Consider the following 23111-nt stretch of genomic DNA (forward strand, 5'->3'; position numbering starts at 1 on the left):
CCACACAACAACACTCTTTGGGGGTCCCTCACAACAATTAAAAAAAATGAATTGGATCGAAATATAAAAAAATGAAAGAAATATTGATCAAAAATTAGATCTTTCATGTCTGACTGAGTGTTGAAAAGGTTTTTTGGAGGGAATCATATTTGGTAGACAGTTTATTTGATGTAATGATTGTTCTTGTCGACGAATTTGAACTTCCTCTTTCTTTTTTAAATAGTGTGTAGAAAGATACTTTTATAGAATAGAACTAAATTGAACAGTTTACAAAAGGACTCTTGTTTTGAGCCTTTGGTGCTGTCTGGTGTCACCACCGCAGAGCATAGAGCCTGAGGCGCTGGATCTGTAGCCAGTGTCTCCACATTGTAGGAGTAAGTCCAAAACCTCCGTTGTCCAAGAAGATGAGGCTTGTTCCTATGGGCCTGGATTTTTCTCAGAGGCCATCCAAAATTTGGGGTTGGAGAAGATTGCCAATTGGCAAGTTGAAGATTGGAAAGGTGGGCAGCACTGAGGATGGGGTTGAGGGTCAACATGATGAATAAATGAATGAATCAATCTACACACTTCTGAGAGTCTTGTCTGTTAGATCAATTGATGGTCAAAATATTTTAGCATTTCTACCAAGTAAAAAAACTTAGCCATAATCAGTAAAGGAATAATCTGGTGGTACAGACAAAGATGTTTTTTTTATTTTCAAAGTTGTAGTCCTTGTGGTTCCACTAGGAAACCTGAAGTACCTGAGGTTCAACTGAAAATACAGATTTTTCTCATGTACAGTAGTAGAGCCGTGAACCTCTGATCAGGAGATCGCAGGTTCAGTTTCAACCTTGCCTGCTCCTGTGTCGAAGTGTACTTGAGCAAGACAATGAACACCACATTGCTCCTGGTGGTCTTAGGTTGGTGCCAGTTTTCAACAGTGGAGCCACCATCATTGTATGTGTGTTCATGGGTGAACAGGACTGTGACTGTAAAGCGCTTCTAACGATAAAGGACTGTACAAATATATGCCCTTTACCATTTAGCTAGCTTTTGGCAAACTACTGGCATCGAATGAACTTTATGATCCTTTTTTTCATCGGTTGGATCTCTGATTTGGGTCTCCGCCTCATTCCTTACCTACGAATGAAGCCTCCGCTGATGGCCATCTGTTCACGCTCGTCCACCACACGGGCGGGCTGGCTGGCCACCACCCCATCCTGATTGTTCCCCCAGGCCTTGCTGGCGCCGCTCTTCATCCTTGATGGTGATAGCAGTGTGGAGTGCGAAGACAGACCATTACTTAGCAGCTTAGGAGGGACACTCATCATCTACCTCAACCTGACTGGCTTCTCTTGAGTCTACAAGGAGAGCCTTGGGTTTGAGGCACTGCAACAGCTCTTTGGTCAACTGCATGTGGCACGGTCAGGCTGGCACAAATGTGTTAATTGGTTTCATGCATCCAGCACATAAATAAATGGAGGGGGGGGGGACTACAATTCAATTCAAGCAAAGCATAGCAAGCATGGACTGGTTGGTAAATTGGGTTTAGTAGGTGCAAACTGTTAAAAAAAGTGCAGAAGGGCTACAGTTAAAGTGAAACAGGCCACTTCCATTATTATAGCATCCCATATATTATCTACACATGCATCTCCATTATTTCCTTCACTGATTCTTTCTTGCAACAGGTTCCCTCCTGCATCGTTGCAGTGACAAACCCCCATCCCGCTCCCACAGTAACACATAGACAAGCCTTTGGCGGACACACAACACAGAGTACAGAACGGTCACATTCTCAGGAGGGACGACGACCAATGCTGAGGACAAACTGCCAAACAACAAAAGGAAATGAAACATAATAAGACACTGGAGGGAGTCACTGGAGAATAAAAACCCCTTTTGGACATTTCATTTTCAATAGCACCCCCCTCTACCCCTACCCCATGTTAGCTTTAGATTATTTAAATATTTTTGACCTCACTTTCCCTTTCCCTGGCAGAGTTCTTTTGACCATTTGGCGTCACAGCAATGAGTGCGACGGAGGTTTTGACAGCATGACACCTGCCATCCAAAAATCATTCCTGCCTCTCGTCAAACACAGCCGTGCTAACACGCCACACCACAGCTTAGCAGCATGGCTTTGAAAATGTCGCCTCACTCTGTCTCATCTGGCAGAAAACCGTCAAGATTGGAGGGAATCTGTATGTGTTATTGTCTCTGTATTTATAAACCCACTCCAGTGAAAATTCAGTTTTTAACATGTTTTTTTTGCCTTTTCCTGATGGTGGAGGACATAAATTAGAAAAATTAAGCTTAACATTGCATTTCTGAGTATATTTTTTTAATTTAAATCAGGAGCAGACAAAAAATGCAGTTCGAAAATATTTGTATTGACGTAGAGGCTTCAACCTCCCTGCTATGATGGATGATGGGAAGTGAGGTTGGGTCAATTTCTATTTAACTATTGTCACCCTGCAGAAACTAGGTCCTAAAAAACGACACAGGTTTTTAGATTTTGACTAAAACAACAACATAATTACACTTTAAGAGACCTCTGGGAATGCTTTTACAATAGATTAAAAGATGATTGGAGTGGATCTTTTTAGCCTTTTTTGCTGTCTTGATGATCATTTCTGGGCTTTGTTTACCACTGCGAAGTTGGATTCTAGCTGCATCATGGATGATGACGGTTCTGCCTCCTACACTGCATTTATTAATAGAGATGGACTGAGGCAAGCTCTGTCCCCGCTGACACTACACTTTGGCAAGCATTCACTGGGCCCATGCTTTGATTCCTTGATTTCTTCTAGCCTTTCTATTCATCTTTCTGCTTTGGACATGTTCTTTTTCCATCTTAATTTTGCAATCTACCCTCTGCTCTCTGGGATCGGATGTTTTGCACACATGTAATCAGGTTTTCTGTGATTGACTTGAGATGATCTGATTAAGTTCTCTGTGCACTGTGAATTCCCGCCGTGAAACTAAACTCATTTTCTCCACTTCATTCCTTGAGCAATCTTGCAGGCCAATCAGAGGCAGACTGATTTAAAAAAAGACTTAAAGCACCTCAAAGTCAGCTAATTCCAACAGACACCCCAAGTGCAGAGAAGATTAAAAATACAGCGAGCTGCACAACTCCAAAATCCCAGCAAAAAAAATGATCATGTTTTTAATTTGATGCTTTTACCTCCAGAACATGTGTGCAGTCAGTTTGAGGCTGTCGTCCCAGCAGGCTAACACGCCACTATCAGATAAGACTGACCTACATGAGAGTGAGTGCCCTGCAGGAGAAGGTCTAAGCCAACAGTGCTGTTGAGTCGCTCGTGCAGGAGAGAGGCTCGTTCAGCACAGTGCTCTGCAGGAGAGGTGCCACTGCAGAGATGCTGCTGTACAACCGACTGGAGGGTGGGGGCAGAGGGACAGCGAGCTGGATCCCCACACGGCGCCATGTGCGAGACAAGAGGTGGAGAGGCAGGATATAAAATTTCGACAAACCAAGCTTTGAGTGGATCTTTGACGACACCTGACTGCACACATCTGACCTAGTTTCTCACAGAAACAAACAGTTCCCTCCTGTGTGTTTTTTTTTTTTGTGCCGTGAATGAGTCATGCATTTAGTCTTCTTTTTTGCTTCTTCAAGCTCTGATGTTTTTTTTTTTCTCATGAAATATTCTCTTTGTCATATTACACTCAAGGCACTTGGTTTAAATTTGATATTTGATATCTGAACGGGGTTTAGAAAATGTAATTCACCGATAAGAGCAAAAAAAGCATGTATTGAATTTCTAAAGACCCACTCTGATGAAAATTGTGTTTTTTCTGTGTTCTTATGGCATTTGATCTGATGATGGAGGACTAATATTAAGAAAATTTGGCTCAAAATAGCATTTCTGAGTTTTTCTTTATTTGAATAGTTATTAATCGGGAGCAGATGATAAATATGCAGTTTTAAAAATAGTTTATTTGTGACAGAAAATACGCTGGGATGACGATTCTCCCAAAAATTAACTACCTGTTTTCAATGATTCCTTCCAAACCTCCAACTACTTGTGTGGTTTGCTCTAGCCCAACAGTCCCACCCACAACTCAGAGGCAAATCTTCGAATGAACTACTGCCACTCTGCAGAAACTATGTCCTAGAAAACGAAACATTTAAAAAAAAAATTGGCTAAAAACAATTATTAGAGATCATTGCTTTTAAAATAAATCAGCGTGGTCAGAGTGGGTCTTTAATGTTGCATTGTTTTTCTTGTAAACAACATTTAACCTATTTAAGACTTTTGAGATCAAAAACACATTTTGGAATACTATTTATTCCTTTATTTAAAATTATTAAACAGAAATAAAAGAACAAAAAAAAGGCTTCATCAACTCCCTTTTTTACCGTAAATAAGAGCATTGTCGCAGGCAGCATTTCTGTTATGAGTTGCATCGTCATGCATGCATGAGCATTCCAAGGGTCATGCTCGCCAGTCATTCCATGTCATTGGCGCTCGGAGCAGGAAGGGGTTGTTTTAGGTGGGGGGAGAGGGGAACAGGGAGGTATCGTGGCCTGCAAAAAGGTGAGGGTTTACTGGATGTTAGCACGGTGCGGTGGTGGTAGAAGATCATGCAGATGAGGAGAAGTGTCAAACTGTCCTGGACCAGACTGGCCAAAGCCTTTTTTGGGACTGAGATCAGCACATTTCCAGCAAAGGTTTCATTTTATAAAGGATGTAAGACGTCAAGAGGCTTCTGAACCGTGCTCTTTGATTCTTTTGGGTAAATATGTTAATGCTTTTATTGGCCAATAGCTGCAGAAGGAGCTGTGTCTGAATTCTCTCACTCCTCCCTAGACCCTAAAAGAACATTTTAATGCAATTCAGACACATGATTACTAATTTTTTCCTTTTCTTTGCACTAAGTAGTGAGTAGTGAAGAGAATCAGAAGAAATGCTACTCTTCCTCTTCACCATGCATCATTATTGGAATATTCTTCCTCAGAGGGGATCCATACAGTGTTTGCAGGTGGGAATACAATAAATACCCCTGCATTTAAAGACTCTCATCATGAAGCTGTTTAGAGAAGTGGAAGGTTAGACAATATGGCACTTTTACTGGGCAGGGAAGGCACTTTTTGATGCTGCGTGGGGGAAAGCTTGAAAACTTTGGTTTGTTTTTTTCCTTTTTGACCTCATGGGATTTGGACATCAGTGGTTTGTTTCGAGTGTTGCACAGACTGTGGATTGACTGGGGAGTTTTCTAAAGACCAAATGTTAAAAGGATTGGCTGAGACTGGAATGCAAGTGGACTTTTGTCAGATGTGGAACTAGGATCGAGGTCTCGAGGATATCATATTTACCTATTGAGGCCTGATCTGGATTTGATCAGTTTTAAAGTTTAAATAAATAATTAAAATAAAGTCATGTGGCTCTATTATTTACAAGTAGTCCTCCTAAATCCAAAAAAAATTAAAAAAAGATTGAAGTAGATTTACTCAAAGGGTGCTTTCACACTAGGCTGTTTGGGCCAAAACACCTGTGACAACTCATCTGAATTCTGGCTCAACTAAAGAAGCAAAATCGGCTTTGTCAAAAAAAAATGTTTGGTTTACGTGGAAGTGAACCATGGTGGGAAAAAATCCAAATAAAGGAAGTGATGTATTTTGTGTATGGAAACATTTTGCTCGTCCGTGTTCAACTAGTTGTGAGTAAACATCGCTCGCTGAAGAGGTACGGTTATGTGATGGACTTATTTCTCCATCGTGCTTGTTTTTCTTCCTGGTCGGTGCTCATTTTGGACACTACCATTTTCCACAAATCAGCTGCATGATGTTTTTAGATGGTCTGGTCAATAGTGTAGGAGCAAATCAAACCAAATGAAGGTTTAAAGTGCTTTAGTATTCTCTGCCAATTTGAGCCTAATTTGTTGGACCATCCTGGTGTGAAAGCACAAACGAGAAACGGCTGTGAATTTCTACAATAAAAGGGGCAGTAAGGTACAATTTTAGCTATTGTTTATGTAGATCATGAAGTCGTTGAACTTTGTAGGTTTTGTCAATTAGTGACAAAACAAACTGCAGATCTCCATTAATAAATGGATCAATATATAGGTTTGTTATTTCAGTTTAACCTTTAATTCACAGTCTCTTTCTGAGTGGATTAGAAGTGTTTTCTAGAAAATTATCCTCCTGAGTCCACCTCATGTGGATGACAGAGAGCCTCAAACATCTCAATCTGAAGCAGGGCAGATTATTGGCTGATGGCCGCGGTGATGCCACTTCTTCCCCGGATGTTTCTTTTTCTTTTTCTGAGATACTGAGTCTTATTTCGAAATAGCAGGCAGGCAGGCAGGCAGCACCTACTTGTTGCATGGACAGGAGCAAAGACCACAGAATTTCCCTAGATCGTTCAAATTCTTTTCTGCATCCTTCATGTCCTTATTGATTTGGTCCATTCCCTCCTCGATGCGCTCCAGTTGCTCTGATTAAACACAAGTCATTTATCCCCCACAGAATGAAGAGAAGCAGAGAGAGAAAGAGAGATCAAGAGAAGACAAAGGAGAGAAGACAACATCTTCAGACACCCACTATGACGGAAGGAACTGAACCAAAAAAAACATGTTAAAGAAAAGATAAAAAATAAAAAGGAAAAACTGGACGCCACCACATATGTAAAGAACCTCTGGGGCACATCGTCAGTACCTACTTGTTACATGGACATATGAAAAGCCCACAGCAATTCCCTAAATCTTTTAAATTTTTCTCGGCTTCCTTCATGTCTTGGTTGATATGGTTCATGCCATCTTCGACACGATCGAGTTGCTCTGGTCAGGACAAAGGGATGACAGTAGTGGAATGAATTTCATTGACAGAAATATGAGTTATGATGAGCAGAAACTGACAGATGTGTGCTTGTGGGGCTGGACTTCCTGTGTGTGAGAGTGGCAGGGTTAGACTGGACACTCCACAGTACGATCATGTGTTTTTTGGGACCAAAAACAGGTTTGTAGCTGCCAAAGAGTTCCTGCTGAATTTTCAAAATAAAATTTGTGTTTTGTGTTTCATTCAATAAAAAAATGTAGGACAATCCCAAACAATTTTTAAGATTTGATGACAAACTGATGCAGTCTGAGAATAAAAGACAACTTAGCAACACTTAACAATAAGGTTTACAAAAAGTTGCTTCATTAAATTAATAAATATTAGGAAGCACACATCCGTAAACCTTAAAATTTAGGTTTTTCTTCCCTAATGTGGTCAAAAGTTGCACCATTCAGTGGTTACTTTTTAACAATGATATGGCAAAAACTGTGTCTTATTTGAAGATGTAACAGCTTTACAAAAGTATCATCTTATGTCAACTTTCATTTAACAATTTCATCTAATTTATTTCAGCATGTTTAACTATTTATTAACTTCTACAAAGTTCCTTTTTTAAACATAACTTAACTCTGTGAAACACAGAGGTGTTTGGAGACAAATCAAACGTTTGCTTTATGAGAAAATACATGACATTGTATTTTCTGTATAGTGGAAGAAAGTTTTTATAAATTAAAGAAAATGAATGACATGAAATGACAAAAAAAGAAAATAAAAACCCTAAATCCATTTTAGATTAGAGAAATCAATTGTAATAAAAAATACACGAAACCTATATTTGATAGAAACAAGACAACTTGTTTCTATCAACAAGACAACAAGACAGCATAAGTTATTATGATTATTATTATTTTTACTTAAATTTTTTTGTTTTACTTCAATTTTTTCTCTTCTTCAATGTCTCTGCAGGGGCTACGTACTGAATAAACCCCCAAATTGCACAAAAAAGGAAAAACGACTAAAATTTTGCTTGTGCTTCTTTTTTAAATGTATGGTTACATACACGCTTAAAAAATGTATTAGTATAACTTGTTTAGAAGAAGTCTTGGGTTATTCATGTTGGAATCTATTTTTGTGTTACTTTTTAGAGTCTTACAAATTGTTGGGTTTAATTATAAACAAATTAAGGTTTTCCTTTTCTGAGTTAAAATGTCCCAGAAAAGAATTAATCACTTTTGAATCTCAGCAAATGTTTATTTTTAACTGTGGAGTTTTTAGTGTTAAATGAATTAAAAACATGAATCATTTGTGTTTATTGGTCAAATCAGAAACCAATAATGGTCAGTTAAAAATCAGTTCCCAGAAAAAGTTAGGTTCCATAACTGTCATCTTTAAATAAAATTGGGGAAAAGTTTAAAATCAGGAACAAAGAGTTATTAAAATGTATTCAGCATAATTTCTAACCATTTTCCCTGAATACTTTAAACATTTCTGCAACATTTTCTGTCTGTTTTAAATTTATATTTTAAAATTGCATTTCAATATTTTCCTATAATAAAAATGAAGAAAAAAACATTGTTCACATCTTATGTGACTTGATGTAAAGTTTCTGCATGTGTTCTTGACCACTGCTGTTCCATTACTTTATGAAACATTACTTATTTTGTTTGAATCCATAATAAAACTATTGTTAAAAAGAATATTTATATCTCCCAATAAACTAATATGTAGTTCACAATTCAGCATTGAAGGACATATTTCTTCGTACTCTATAGTCTCTCATGGTTCCATCAAGCTGAACATCTTTGTAGGATTTACTGTTTTTTAACTTCAAAATAAAAGTCTTACTTTAAGCACCTACAGGCACGTGCAAAACTAACAGATCTACTTCCTCAATATTGAAGAACTTATGGTGCCAAAATAAAGTAAAATTAAATGTTATGATGTTACTTAAAAAATGTTATTTAAAAACCGTATCTGAAGTAATGCCTGCGTCTTATACTGCACACATCCCTGAAATAATACAGAAGCAAACAGTAGATAATGTATTAAAGGCCGCTGTGGCTGCAAATTAAGACAGGATAATGACGAGATGCCCTTTATTATCTTTTATGGATGTGTGCTGCCTGCAGACTGACTGTAACTTCCTGATCTGACATCTGCTTTGCTTGTGTTTGACACAGTTCAGCAGAAGTTTGAGCTCTTTCATCGGTTAGGGCTGTGATTTAGGAGCCTTGGTTTATCATGCTGATGTGGTGGACAGTGGGCTGGTGGCTGTTCCACAGAAACAACACAAAAAAAGAGCATTTCCACTTTGGCTGTGATTAAAGCAAATACAGTGCAAGCTGAGTGTGAAAAAGGATGTGGCACGGTTAAATATGGAGTGAAAACTAGTTCACTGACTTGTTATGATTTGTCAAAATCCCTGGTTGGCATGAATTTTAGGATATTTTGAGTTGCTTATAGAAAGATGTGACCTTTATGAAGATCAACAAACTTTCAGAGTTTTAATTTGATTTTCGATTAGATTATTACTTCATCTGAACTGCAAAGTTCAGCAAAGGTATTCCTGTTGAAAAACTGTTTTAAGAATGATCTTCCCGTTTGTTTTTGGTTTATTTGATCCTTTTTTCCATCAGTTTTCTCCTCTAAAACGTGTCTGTCGCTGCTCAACCAGGGATTGTACAAATCGGTTTATGGCTTGAAAGACAAAAGATATTTATTTTGTCATTACCAGTTAAATCAATCGTTCTTCTTATGCAACAAAAATATTGTGGGCCTGTTCGGCTGCAATCAGAGCTTGATTCAAAAACTGACGAGAAGTCTTCCAAATCAACACACACAGATCAAAGAACGGTCTAGAAATTTTACGGCCGCCGCTTTCAGCTGTGGCTCCACAACATTATACATCTTTAAAGGATTTGGCACTTTGAAGGTAATTATTTTCTGTCTTTTTTGGCTAAAAAACAAAACTACCCAAAAATTGCTGGTGGCAAATAAAAAGTTATCAGGTGAAAGAAAAATGTGAGCTAAAGGAAACAAAAGGTTAAGGAAGGCAAATGGAGGAACAACCTCCACCCTTCAGAAATCAAAGGTACCATGCATCAAATCAAGCTGTAGTTATAACGGCACTTCTGTGTAATAAGGAAGGAAAAAAGAAATGAATTTGAAAAAGCAATAAAAGAATAAGCATACAAAACAAATCATCTCAGTCACAAAGGTTCTCAGACCATTTAAAATAATCTCAGCAATTATAAGTTCAGTGTTTGGTTGGGGATGAGTTATTGTCTTTTCTCTAGTTGACTTACCTCCCTGTTCATCCAGCATGACCAAAGTCCTGATGCCGGCATCTTTGCTCTATTCCAAACAGACAAAAAGAAGAGGAAAGGGGTGGGGGGGGCAGTATAGGCGGAGTTAAATCAAGGTTAGTTGCGACAGGAAAGAAATCAGAAAATACGTTTTTTGGAGAATAAAAGACACAAAAAGGTTTTATTGTTTTTATAAGATCTAAATAACCACCTTAATTATTTTAGTCTGGAACTGGTATGATGCCTCACTTTACTGTGACATGACTTGCTGTGATAGCAAAATACTCTCACAACATGATACTCCCACCCCTGTGCTTGACCACAGGGTTTAGATCTCAGAAGCAGCAATAAAAGGACATTTTAATGTTTTTGTTTAAGTGATTTGGTTTTTGTTTAAACCATTTACACTGGAACTTTAGCTCCAGTGTTTACATTCTTTTGACTACTGTAACTCGTCAACCGTTTATGCAATCAACGCAAAAAGTGCTGTATTGTAACACTTTACGTTAGTAATGTGTTGCTTTTCTCTGTGTCAGAATCAGCGTATTCACGTTGATTGCATAAATAGTCAGAGTTCTATTTAGGTGTCACCAGAGCTCTGGTGTCCGAGGGTTAAATGAGTTTTGCTTTGAAAAAACGGATTATTCCCTTTTACAAACTTTTCTTTTTACATAGATTATCACTGCGCCAAAAGTCGTGCAGACAACTCAGAGGCGAATTTCTAATAAACTCCTGTCGCTCTGCAGAAACTGTCTCTCAGAAAATGACACTTTTTATAAGGCTAAAAACGACTTAATCATAGTTAATAAACAGCTGGGAACCCTTTGAAAATAAATCAAAGTGATCGGAGTGGGTCTTTAAAGGCTAAATAAATCCTGCAAAATTCCCCTTTAACTAAAAAAACCTCCAAACATTCTCAGAACTAACACTTTTTCCCAACCTTTTCTCCTTTACATCTTATTATGAATGTCTGGTGAGGTGAAATGTTGCACCTGCTCTGACCCGATAGCTACAATTATGTTGTGTGAGTGTAAACGCCCACTTACTGACACACAAGAATGCTTTCATATTCTGCACTTTCCACTGAGCTGCTTTCTCAGCAGTTTGAAAGAAATCCAAACGGATATCATGAAGGAAAACGATTCTGCAAGTTTTTTCATCTCTTGCTTAGAAACCTCATAAATATCAAGAATATGTGACCAAAAGACTTGACACAGATCTCACAAAAAGGTGTTGAGCACTTCAATTACTTTGTATCAATCTTTTGTTTTTGTCTATTTGCAATTATTCCAGAAAGCTTCATTCTGGCTATTTCTAAGAAGGTTACATCCACGGAAGATGAATGTTTTTAATCACAAAGCTGATGTCTGCCTTGCTTACTTCCTCTATTTTCTCACGTATTGATTTTTCCAGCCAAGGCCAGCTAAAGCTGACTCTCTCGGGCGTTTTTTTCTTTAATGTGCGCTTGATGTTTGGTGCCTCATTTTTCCCTCTCTCTCCCTGCTCTTCATCTCTGTGGTGTTCTATCACCCTGAAGGAGCAGTAAAACTTTCCCCCTTTCTCTCGTCTCCTCTGTCTGCCTCCACCCGGGGCAGTTTTAGGGGTGGAGCTACAGTGAGACAGATCAATGTGACCTTGAGAGCGGCAGAAGATATCTGTGCGCCGCCCCTCTGTCCTTCCATGCCTCGCTGAGGCCCTCGTCTTCCCTCCCTCCTCCATCTGTTTATCTGATGTTTGCTCTTGCTGCTTCCCAGTAAATCTCCATTTGATTTTAAAATTTTGTTGAAGCCATCAAGTTCAATTTTGAATGCCGTTCCTACATTATTGTCAACACCTGATGTGATCGGCAAACAGACCAGTAAGTTCAGAGACTTAAGAGTAAAGCTTTGACTTTTAACAAGTTCATTTAGGAATAAAAAGTTGCTCTTGGGCTTTTTTTTTTTTTTTGAAGATCCCTGGCACCAACATCCCAGTGGGCCTTCTTCAAAATCCAAACCTCTATCACTTTAAATCATGAGGGATAAATAATTTTGAGCACCTGAAAAATATTTGCACATAAAAATTGATTCAGCATTGAAAAAGAAAAATCGAAGGTAAATCGAAGGTATCAATTAATTTGAACTTAAGCAAAATTACTTTTGGGAAAATTTGGATTTTTTCTCCCACATCACTCTGCTCTCTTGGGCTTTTTTTGTTTGAATTAAGGTCTCTCACTACGCTCAGTCGTTTGAAATGGCAGCCAGCTAAGAGGCAGAGCAGGAACAATTTCTTCAGTTCTATAGAACCAGTTTGGTTTCGCAACTTCCGTCTTGGAGTAACAAACCACACACTGCAAAATCAGTTGGAGGACTGTTCCTACTTGAAATGGGAGTATGACAAATTTCCTTCAACACCTGAAATGGAGCCACTTTGTCGAGTGTGAGAAGTGTTGCTCCCTACGAGAAGCTGAAGCTAGCAGCATCTCACAAAACACATTGTTTAACAAGCATTTTTACAGCTTGTATTCAGGTTAACAAAAATTGTGTTTTTGGTACCTTTAACATGTTTTTGCGGCCTTTTTCCTTCTGATGGAGGACATATTTAAAGAAAATTGAACTCTAAATTGCATTTCTGACTATTTCTTTATTACAATCGTTGTGAATCAGGAGCAGATAAAAAGATGCCAGTTGAAAGATTGTATTTGTGATTTAGAAACTAATTGACGGGCTTCCTGCTCCACTCCATACACAAAAAAAGGGTCACTAAAACAGATATTTTCCAATTATAATCATAAATGTGAATCGACCGTTTTAGGAATTTTATCAGCAGCATCCTCGTAACATTAGACAGCCAGTTGCTTAATATTATTCATCAAAATTATGTTGGGAACAACTGTTGCAATAAATCAATTTTTGGAGTAAAGATTCCTGGTTTTAGTCTGTTAAATGCAGCTTTCTTTTCTTTTGAAATCGAAGGCTCTTCTATTTCCTCACTGGATCTTTTTTGTCAAAAGAGGCTTTTCCAAATACATTTGTTTTTTGTTAAATTTGCCAGCTCAGGGGTTTTGATGTAGCGCAGCTTCTTTAAGAAAGTAGCAGACAGATTTTTCATGCGTGACCGAGTTACTTAACATGCATCAAGAATAAGTTGGATGTGGTGGGGAATTTAGTTTTCTAAAATAAAATTTCCTTCAGAATCAGATTATAAATAGTAAGTAAAGTAAAGTAAAAAGTAGGTTGCTTTCTTAATATTTACTTTTTGTGACACGAAAAAAGTGAGATGGGGACCATTGTGTTAAATCATCACCTTTATAGGCTCCTAATGAAACTTTAGTGCACACACAGGTCATTGTGTCAGCTCCATCATGGCTGCCTCTTACCTCTTCCACCAGCTGCAGCATGCGGCGAGTGCTCTCCAGTGACTGCAGGGAAATGAAAACTTCTATTAGAGTGATGCTCAAATGACAGGAAACAGCTCTAAACAGAGATTATAAGGACACATGAGGTGCAAATGCTGAATTGTACTGAAAATGTTCATGCACGTAAAAGGATCTTCAGTTGTAATAGATGTGTAAATCTCTATCTGGTCATGTGTGAGGAATCAAACTGAGTTTTCTTTTGGAACTTGTTTGGTTCTCATTAAGAGCGCCGCAGCACTGCGGATAAAAATAACTTTACTTTTGTTATAAAAGCAGGCTTTGATCCCTCCCCTCTCTGACTGGAGGACACCTATTATTAGCCCGTGCACCGGTACATATGTGAGCGCATGTTCCAGTTCTCTTTCCGAGAAGTGCACAGCTCAGAACAACAGCAGACTGAGAAATTTTGCCCTTCACTTTGGTATGTTTCATCAGGATTTAGAATAATAAAAACTAAGGAATAGAGTTTATATCTAGCAGCTGCATATATAAATATTTCAGTCATATTTAAGTTTTCTTTTCTTTGCATTCCTGTTTTTGAGTCTAATTACCAAAATGAATGCAGATCCCAAAGCTGTTGGAAATGACTGAGACTGTTTTGCTGCTTTCACCATTTAGTGCCCAGCTGACATCCATGCATATGTGTGCACATCTGTGTTTAGCATTCCGCTCAACTGCACAACTGTGAGTCATATGTGGAGCTGGAGGCGACTGGAGCATGTGTGCACGTGTGTGGCGTTCACACAGACACATGAATTTGTGGCGTATAACAACATGAAGTGCGCAGAGGTTTTGCTTCAAGTCATGCATGCTCGTTGATGTACGCTTTTTGAGCTCATCTGAGCGTCGCTCTCACCTCATCGGCTAGCTGGTCAGCCCGCTGCTGCATGTCTGACAGCTCATTGCGCATGTCTGCGTCCTCTGCCATGGCTGCTGGATTTGGGGGGTGGAGAAGGTCTCCAACAGGGAAGAGAAGATCCTAATGGGAGTCAGGGGTTACCTGGAAGCACAAAAACACCGAGCATTTAGCACAGAAAGCTGGATTTAGAAACCAGATTCCTTAAGATGTAAACTTTGCAGCCTTTTGGACACAAATACAATACAGCAGTTATTTTGAAAGGTGCATAAAGGACACAGTCTGTGGTTAAAATGGAGTGATGTTTGAGGTAAATTGCTGGCATTAGACAGGGAGAAGGATTTTCTGAAGATTGGCAGCACATGATGATGGAGCATCGCTGAACACAGGATTACCAGGAACGGGCCCTGAACGATGATCGTGAAACAACTTGTCATGTGTCCAATGAGTTTGCTAGATCCAACGGATATGTGCGTAGGGCATCCATGTTTGTCAACCTCTCAGTTGAACTTTGTAGCGTCTATAAACCTCTTTTGGGAGTCCTGCTTCGTTTTCCTGGCTAATCCTTCTATGGTGTCATTCAGTGTAACCGGTAGGATAGTTTTATCATGGATTACAGATTAAATGTGCATGGAGACACCTAGGTGCACCAAATCAAGCATCTCTCACATTCTGCATTGATCTGGCCATTAAAACAGCTAATTCAGATTGTAAATCTGTGGATTATTTCGGCAGATTAAAGAAGCAGAAGCAGCAGATTAATTTTACATTTACACAGTCTAATTTTGCAGTCATCCGGTCTCACTGGTCACCATTCTGTTCTGCTGTCACTCAGATGCATCTAATTTAAAGATATTTTTTTTTACTGCAAAGACAATAAAGCATCTATCTCTGAAAAGCATAACATTTCATGACAAGATCACATAAAATAAGATCACTTCAGAGGCTGCATCTCTGCACATGCTCAGTTTATCGCAGCACTTAATCAGTAAACCAGTGCATGCACACTCTTTATGCTTCTCCCTCTCTCCTTTCCTTTCCTTCCAGTACTGCTTCACGGCAGCCATGTTGGCTTACATAAACCCCGCGAGTGGTCAGCATATCTGAGAGCTTGATGTTTGAAAAAAATAAATAAACTGCTGGGACAAGAACAGCCTTCATTGTCTGCAGTTACACAACCCAACACAGAAATCAGGTTTTAAAAGCAAAAGGGGAAAATTTCTTTCCAGGTTTTCTTCCCACCAAATAGATGACAAGAAAGAAATCTTGATAGCTGTAGTTAAAAAGCAACAAAATGGTAACAAACAAGTAGTTGTTTTCCAGGTTATCATGACTAACAAAGACTATTTTAGTGATTGGATTTTAACTGAAGACTACCTTCTATATTCATGAAATGTTTCTTCTTTATTCACGCAGAGAATGTGCCAGTTTGATGTATTTTTGCTTCTTTAAGCATGCTGCAATGCTTAAAGAATGTTGTATTGATGATATTTTAATCTTTTGTCAATAATAATACTAATACTGACTCTAAAATTAAAGGGCAAGTAAGAGGGTAAAGCTGGCAAGAATACATGTCAGCATCACATTGATCAAATAATGGATAAAACAAAAGTCTTTTGATTAAAAAAAGGTAATTTTTGCACTATATAAAATAAATTCTTTCCCCGAATTCTTATTTAAAAAACAGACTCATTCTGAAGGCTTCCGTTAACCTCTTAATACTTGAGCTAATCCTCTACATACATAGTTACAGAGTCCCAGTTAAACACTTTAACAACCGTGGTAATATAGCCCAAAAAGTGATGTCTATAGATGCGGAAAGCTAGGTTTTAAGAGGTTAAAAAAACATTTATTTTTATAGCTTTTCTTATAGTTAAATAAAAAATGCTTATGTTTTAATTAAACACCCACATCAATTACATTTTTTGATGTAATAAAAGCTAAATTCTGGTGATCAAAACATCTATAAAATAAATATTACAAACAAAAACCCAATAAACTGGATGATGAACATTTAAATAAAGTTTTTAAAGAGGGGAGGCAGATTTCAAAACTATGTTTTATACTTTAAGCGTCATGATTTTAAAATAAAAAAAAGTAAAGCAACACTTTGAATTCCTGTTCAAGACTAGTTAAAAAGATTAAAGTAAATGGAGCCAAGTCAGTTTAAACCACTGGTTGTTTTTATTTATTTATTTTTGCTGATTTCTTATACTTCAATGTAAAGCCATCAAATTTCACGAAAGAAAATAAACGGTTTCCCAAACTTTTTTTCCTTGTTTTAATGTATTACATAAAAAGAGGCTGCTCCACTATTCCCCCCACTTTACCACTGTATAACTTTGATATAACACACTGGCAGATTTTAAGCTCATATGTTTACAACTTTTTCACTTTTATTGTGAGAGATTTTTCAAAATTATTTTTGGATTATCTTTTTCAGTAGCAATCATCTCATTTCATCTCTGCTTATATTATCTGGGGGAGTTTTTTTTCACAAACTTAATCTTTTTTAATTTACAGTGCAAAATGGAAGGGGTGTGGCCTTTTGATTGACATGTAGCTTGCAGAATCTTTAAGGTTCGGGGATTCCACTATCTGCCAAGATGACCGTAAAGGCAAAATATATTGAGGCTTCAGAAGCAAACCTCTATTGTCTTAGGAAGCAGGAGCAGAAAAACATGGAGATCTGTAATGATTTTAGTATAATTTATTATTAGAATTGAATATTTTATCATTAATTATTTAAAAAAAAAGGTTAAAAAATCGAATGGTGGTTTTAGATTACTTAAATTTTTTATCCAAAGCTGCTTCGGTTTATCAGAGAGTGTGTGCAATGCTTTATCCTCACTTTAGCTAATTGTTAAAGTGACTTTAGTCGTCACAACACAATGATCCAAAGTTGTTGTCGGCATTTGCCCCCCTTGAGTCACAGCCATGCTTATAGTTTAGCTTTTCTTGCTCTTTTTTGCAGCACGATCAGGTGATTTCTGATGCAAGTAAACAGGAGGAAGAATAAAGGGGATGGCTGAAGAACAAGTGGAATATTAAATGTTGAGGACCATTGAGGCATGAGAGATGCACAGTATGACAGATAGAGACACATTTCTGTATAAAGCCTGCTGCACAGGTGGCTCCAAACCTCCTTGTTCCGTTGGGGGAAAACGCTGAAAATCAACATTTTTCACATCTCATGCATTGACCGGGGAGCAGGGAGATCCACCTTTGTGTGGTCGCTGCTCAGGGTCAACACCCACCCACATGGCCTTTATCCCCCAGTTCTGTCACCCTGTCATCAGGCATTACCTTCCTCCTGACATTTATGGCGGTAAAAGGTAAGCTGCCTGACCCTCTAACCTGACGGCAACAGTAAAGTCCAGGAAATGGAAAATCAAATCCGTGCAGGCACACACAATGCACTGAGCACACAACCTTATCTCCATGCTGCTGTCTAAGAGGAAACACAGGTGTGCACCCTCACTTTATAACTTGGGGCCAAAGTTACTTATTAGCAGCTTGATTGCATTTATGGATCAAAAGCAGACAAATTAGTCTGCAGTCATCACAGGAGCTGCAGGTTCAACGCCTGTGTTAGAAAAAACTTACCAAGCACCTATCAGCACCGCAAAACAACTTTGACAAAACACCCACGTCTGTAGAGTTCCTTACAAGCTCCAGAAAATTGGTATAATAAACACCTAAAAACCACAATAATGTCCTCATTTCAGTTTTGAGTTCTCATATCCATCTACAGCAGCAGGCCTTGATTTTTCTCCTTTATTACTCCAGGATTTTTACTTTTGACTTAATTTTGTTGATTTAAACCTCATAAAGTCACCAAATATAACCAACAAAAGCCTTTATAGCAAACGAATCTTTATCAAAAAGTGTGTCTTTTATTTTATCTTAGAGTCTTTCCGAAACAAATTTTTTAAGTCCAGCTTAACCCTTGTGCTATCTTAGATGACCCCACCCTTACATTGATGTGTTCTCCCTACCGTGACAAAGGTGGATAAAGGTGGAAAGATTTCATGTAATCCATGGACACCAGTGAGGTTCACAAATCATTGAAGATAAAGGTTCAGCGCACTGTCTAGTGGGTCTAGATGACCCAACTCCCAATGTTAAAGTGCCTAGGATAGCACAAGGGTTAAAAGAAAAGAGGACTTTTGTTATGTGCTAAAAAAAGAGGTATTTTATTCTTCATTTTCTATTGCCTAGGGAAATTCTGCCAGGTTTTGTTGCTTCTGTGGTAAAAATAGACGATAGATCCTTGTTTTAACAGTTAAAAGTGCGTCCCTGTGCCTCTCTCTGCTTTTTATATTCGAGCACATGAGCGTGAGTGCAGCTGCCATTTTGTCTGCTCCCCACTAACAGTTTTTAATTTTTCATTTCCAAGTCACCATCTAACACTTGTGTACTTTGACGACACATCTTGACTCATCCGGTCATAAAACTAATTCAATAATGGTCAGACGTCACTCAGGAAGTACTGAGACACAGTGGAGCGCCGCTTTCTGGTTCCTGCGTCACCGCTCAAACTCACAGCGGGATGATGTGCTCAGAGTCAGAGGGAGAGAAAGTCTATGTGCAGGCATCAGTAAATGGAATTAAAGGTCATCTGCATCCCTGACAATTTAGAACTTAGACCGGACTTAGACCGAAGTTTTCAGTCAAAATAGCATTTTTTCGTCTGTTCTTGATTCCCAACAATTTGAATAAAGAAATACTCAGAATTACAATTTTTAGCTTAATATTTTTTCAATATGTCTTCCATCATTAGAAAAATGCCACAAGAACAGGTTAAAAACACCAATAACACCATTTTCATTGGAGTGGGTCGTAAAGTTTAGATACTAAAATAAAATCCTTGTCTTTATGGATATCTGTCTCACTCACATTCATTGATTTTACTTTGATTTCTTATATCATTTTGGCTCACCCAGAGTTAAGCATCGGTTTCTGCAAAAGTACCTTTTGATGTTGATTTGGTGTTGAGGGTTTGATCATTGTTGATGTTCTGACACATTTTCAGGTTCCAGATTCATATTTCACTCTTTTTCTACACATGTATGTGCAAAGGCTCTTGACAGACTAAGCAACAACAAACAACCTCATCTTAAAGCACTAAAACAAGCCTGTATCACTGTCAGTCCACTACCATGCCAGGCAAACCAAAACTTAAGTTAAGGTTTGTTTTCTCCTGAAACCTTTTCAAACCATACTATAGCCTTCAGTCTTCTAATTGTGCTGAATTGGACATGTTAACTGGGGTTGGTGAGTTTTGAAGCTTTAGTGGACTGACATGGAGGTAAATTAGCTAAACTACGGTTGATTTGTTCTGTTCAGACACAACTGAAGGCATCAGAGCAGCAAACTGACTTCTGCTTTTTTAAAGCTTAGCACCCATTTTGACCACGAACTTGTCAATAGATGATATTTAACAGATTCAATCCAGGGTGAACTCCCCAAACCCATCATAACTTGGACATGCTCTGTTAACACCTGAGGGCCAGAAGGAAGCACAAACAATGGGTGAGGCTACTGATCAGAACATGTGAGGTATCAGATGACTATGGTAATAATGTGATCCCTTTATAAATTTTCTATTTCGTGAGATATTTTGCAAGTTTTGCCTGGGTTATAGGACATAGTTTCTGCAGGGCGGCAATAGTTCATCAGAAATTCACCTGTGAGTTGTGTGCTCGTCTGATGGCGTGGAGTGAGCCTCTCTCCTGCTAGCTTTTGCACATCAGATCCCCAACCTAATATTACCGGGACAATATCGGAGCGACCCAGCGGAGTGAAGCAGAGAGTTTGTGGCTCTCGGATTGTAGCACCTATGTCACTGTTAAAGGCTTTTACCAACGCGATTCTTTCCTCTAATCCTGATTCATTGCAATTTTTAATCTAATTTTCTTTCATTATGCCCTCCATTATCATAAAAACTCTACAACATGTTCAACACATTTGGGTCTTTAAAGCCCTGGAACCCAGATGGGAATGAGAAGTCACTAAAGTCTGGGATTTCCAGGCTCAAAAATTTTAAATTATGAGTAAAACAAGAAGATTTTCAGGTTAAGAAAGATTTTTCTTAAGGTTTTTTATCAAACGCACAATCGTAAAAAAAATAAAAAACCTAACAAGTGTGTTTGTAGAGCAGATTTAAGAAATATTCAAAAAGAAAATCAAAATCCAGCCAGTTTTTCATAACAACTTTAGCTTCATGAAACACTGAAGTGACAGAAAAGAATGAATATTGATCCTTTTATGTGGGCCTCAATTTCCTTTGGGTTTTTCCCTTCAGGGGTCACCACAGCGAATCAGCTTCCTCCATCTAACCCTGTCTTCTGCATCCTCTACTCTAACTCCAGCTACCTTCATGTCTTCCTTCACTCCACCTATAAAGTTTCTCTAGACCAGGGCTGGACGACACTGGTCCTCCAGAGCCTCAATCCTGCCTGTCTTTCAATCCTCCCTGACCAGCTTGCTGCTGATTGGTTGACTCAAGTAATTCCACATCCTGATTGACTGAACACACTTGATTGAAGTTGTCAGCATCAAGCAGTCCAGGGTGAGCTAAAAACCAGGCAGAGTTGTGGCTCTTGAGGACCAGGGTAGGCCAGTCCTACTCTAGACCTCTTGCCTGGCAGTTCTAGCCTCAGCATCCTTCTATCAATAAATTCACCGTCTCTCCTCTGGACATGTCCAAACCATCTCAGTCTGGCCTCTCTGACTTATACTGTACCTCTGATGTACTCATTCCTGATTCTATCCATCCTGGTCACTACCAAAAAGAACCTCAGCATCTACATCCTCCAGCTCTGCTTCCTGACTTTTCCTCAGTGCCACTCTCTCTAGGCTGAACAACATGGCCGGTCTCACCAGTTTTCTACACCTTTCCTTTCATTTGAGGTGAAACTTTTCTATTGCACCTGACACCTTTCTCCACCCATTCCAACCAAATCACAATGTCATCTGCAAACATCTATGGTTATTCCAGTCTAACATAGTCTATCACCATTGCAAACAGGAAGGAGCTCATTTTAAAAATCAAATATTTACCAGTTTCCTTGTGAACACTGCTGTAAACCAACAAAATAATTCCCACCACACCACAGGAGTATAAATCGTGGAACTTTTACGAGCGGCATATATGGGATTACCTGGAGAGTCTCTTCATTACCACTTGAACTGCAGAAAACCATGCTAAGATCATCTATTGAATAATCAAGATGATTAGTACTCATGAAAACAAGAAAAGAATGTGCTGCTAAACTGGCTGGCGAGGTTTTTTTTAAAGCTACCATTGCTCTTGGTAGTATGCTACATCAGTTTCAGTTCAATCCCAGGAGGTTAAAGCAGCTAATAACGTTAAAATGACTGTTTTTTGTTGATTCATCTGGGACTTAAGATTCAATCAATACACCCAATAAACATTACAGGAGGAGGCTGCTTGGGTAGAAAAACAATGACCATAGCAAGCCTGAGTTGCGATGTTAGGTGGCTTGACACACATGGTGTTATGTTAGCTGCAGCAATTTTTTCATAAAAGTATTCATTTGGAAATATATCAAAAGATGATTGGAGTGGGACTTAGTTAATGCGTCACTTCAAATTTTACTTGCAGCTTTAAGCGCTTTTCATGTTCGAATTTTGTATTGTGTTATCTGCAGACATTTTCATCAACTATGACCGAAATACAGACAGTGTAAATAAAATTTTTAGGCTGAGCCTGTCATCATAGACAGGCGACTGAGCACAGCTTTAGGAAAATGACGTCACTTCTCTGAGGTGGTATCAATAAGAAAAAACGTCCCACCTGGAGGTTTCCCCTACAAAACAGCTGGACATTGGGGCTGGGGTGTGGGACGAGGACACTTGCTATATCTAAAACTACCCTGCACAGTATCTATGTGGAGATATCCTAACATTCAAATAGAATCTGCATCACACAAACCTCCCAGGCATGTTATACAACCGATATGCAAATTCTGTGGGACGTATTGTATCCTTGCCCTGGGAGGTTTGCTAAGCGGCGCTGTGGAGAAGATGATAAACATTGAGTCCCATACCGATGTGCTGGTTACTGGGTACATGTATGGTCACAAATCCTGCATGCAGTTCTCAAAGCCAAATGAAAAGCAAAAGTGAAGCTTCTTGAGACTTTTGTGCACACAAGAGGGCTGCTCATATTCAGCATCCACTTGGAAGGGAAAGGGTTTCATCCACTCATCGAAGGTGCATTGTTTTTGTTTTGTTTTGTTTTTTGACTCCTCTGCCATTGCAGATGACTGCTTGGCTGCTGGAGGGCTGTGGAGATGTGACTCTTGACAAGCAAAACATGACAGACTGCGCTGCTCCTGGGTTTCTGTTGGCAGTAAAGCCAAGAAAAAAGCTTGCAAGAGGCATGCTTTATTTTGAGTTCTCATCTCCATCTACAGCAGCAGGCCTTGATTTTAAGCAAGAGGTTGGTCCAGGAAAACATATGACCAGCTTTTAAAAAAAAAATAGGATGTTAACCCTTGTGCTATCTTAGATGACCCCACCCTTACATTGACGTGTTATCCCTACCATGACAAAGGTGGATAAAGGTGGAAAGATTTCATGTAATCCATGGACACCAGTGAAGATCACAAATCATTGAAGAAAAAAGGTTCAGCGCACTGTCTAGTGGGTCTAGATGACCCAACTCCCAACGTTAAAGTGCCTAGGATAGCACAAGGGTTAAACAGTATCTTTACTACAATGTAATTACAACATCAGGGCAGA

The 23111-nt window shown here is 38.8% G+C and overlaps 1 protein-coding gene across 3 annotated transcripts in view; it reads right to left on the bottom strand.

Annotated features, from left to right (window-relative positions):
- The window catches only part of snap25 (synaptosome associated protein 25), a 31754-nt gene that overhangs the window by 3042 nt on the left and 5601 nt on the right, over positions 1-23111 (bottom strand). The window contains exons 2-6 of one of the 3 annotated variants that reach the window (XM_023952808.1): positions 14340-14483; positions 13445-13486; positions 10087-10135; positions 6323-6440; positions 1120-1239 (exon numbers count right to left, since the gene is read on the bottom strand). In XM_023952808.1, the coding sequence (XP_023808576.1) occupies positions 1120-1239; positions 6323-6440; positions 10087-10135; positions 13445-13486; positions 14340-14411 (401 nt within the window). In that variant the 5' untranslated portion in view covers positions 14412-14483. Of the gene's footprint in view, positions 1-1119; positions 1240-6322; positions 6441-6665; positions 6784-10086; positions 10136-13444; positions 13487-14339; positions 14484-23111 lie in introns of all 3 variants that reach the window. The other 2 variants (XM_023952810.1, XM_023952809.1) reach the window with 2 other exon arrangements.

Source organism: Oryzias latipes, chromosome 24 (genome assembly GCF_002234675.1).
Source record: "Oryzias latipes chromosome 24, ASM223467v1".
NCBI lineage: Eukaryota > Metazoa > Chordata > Actinopteri > Beloniformes > Adrianichthyidae > Oryzias > Oryzias latipes.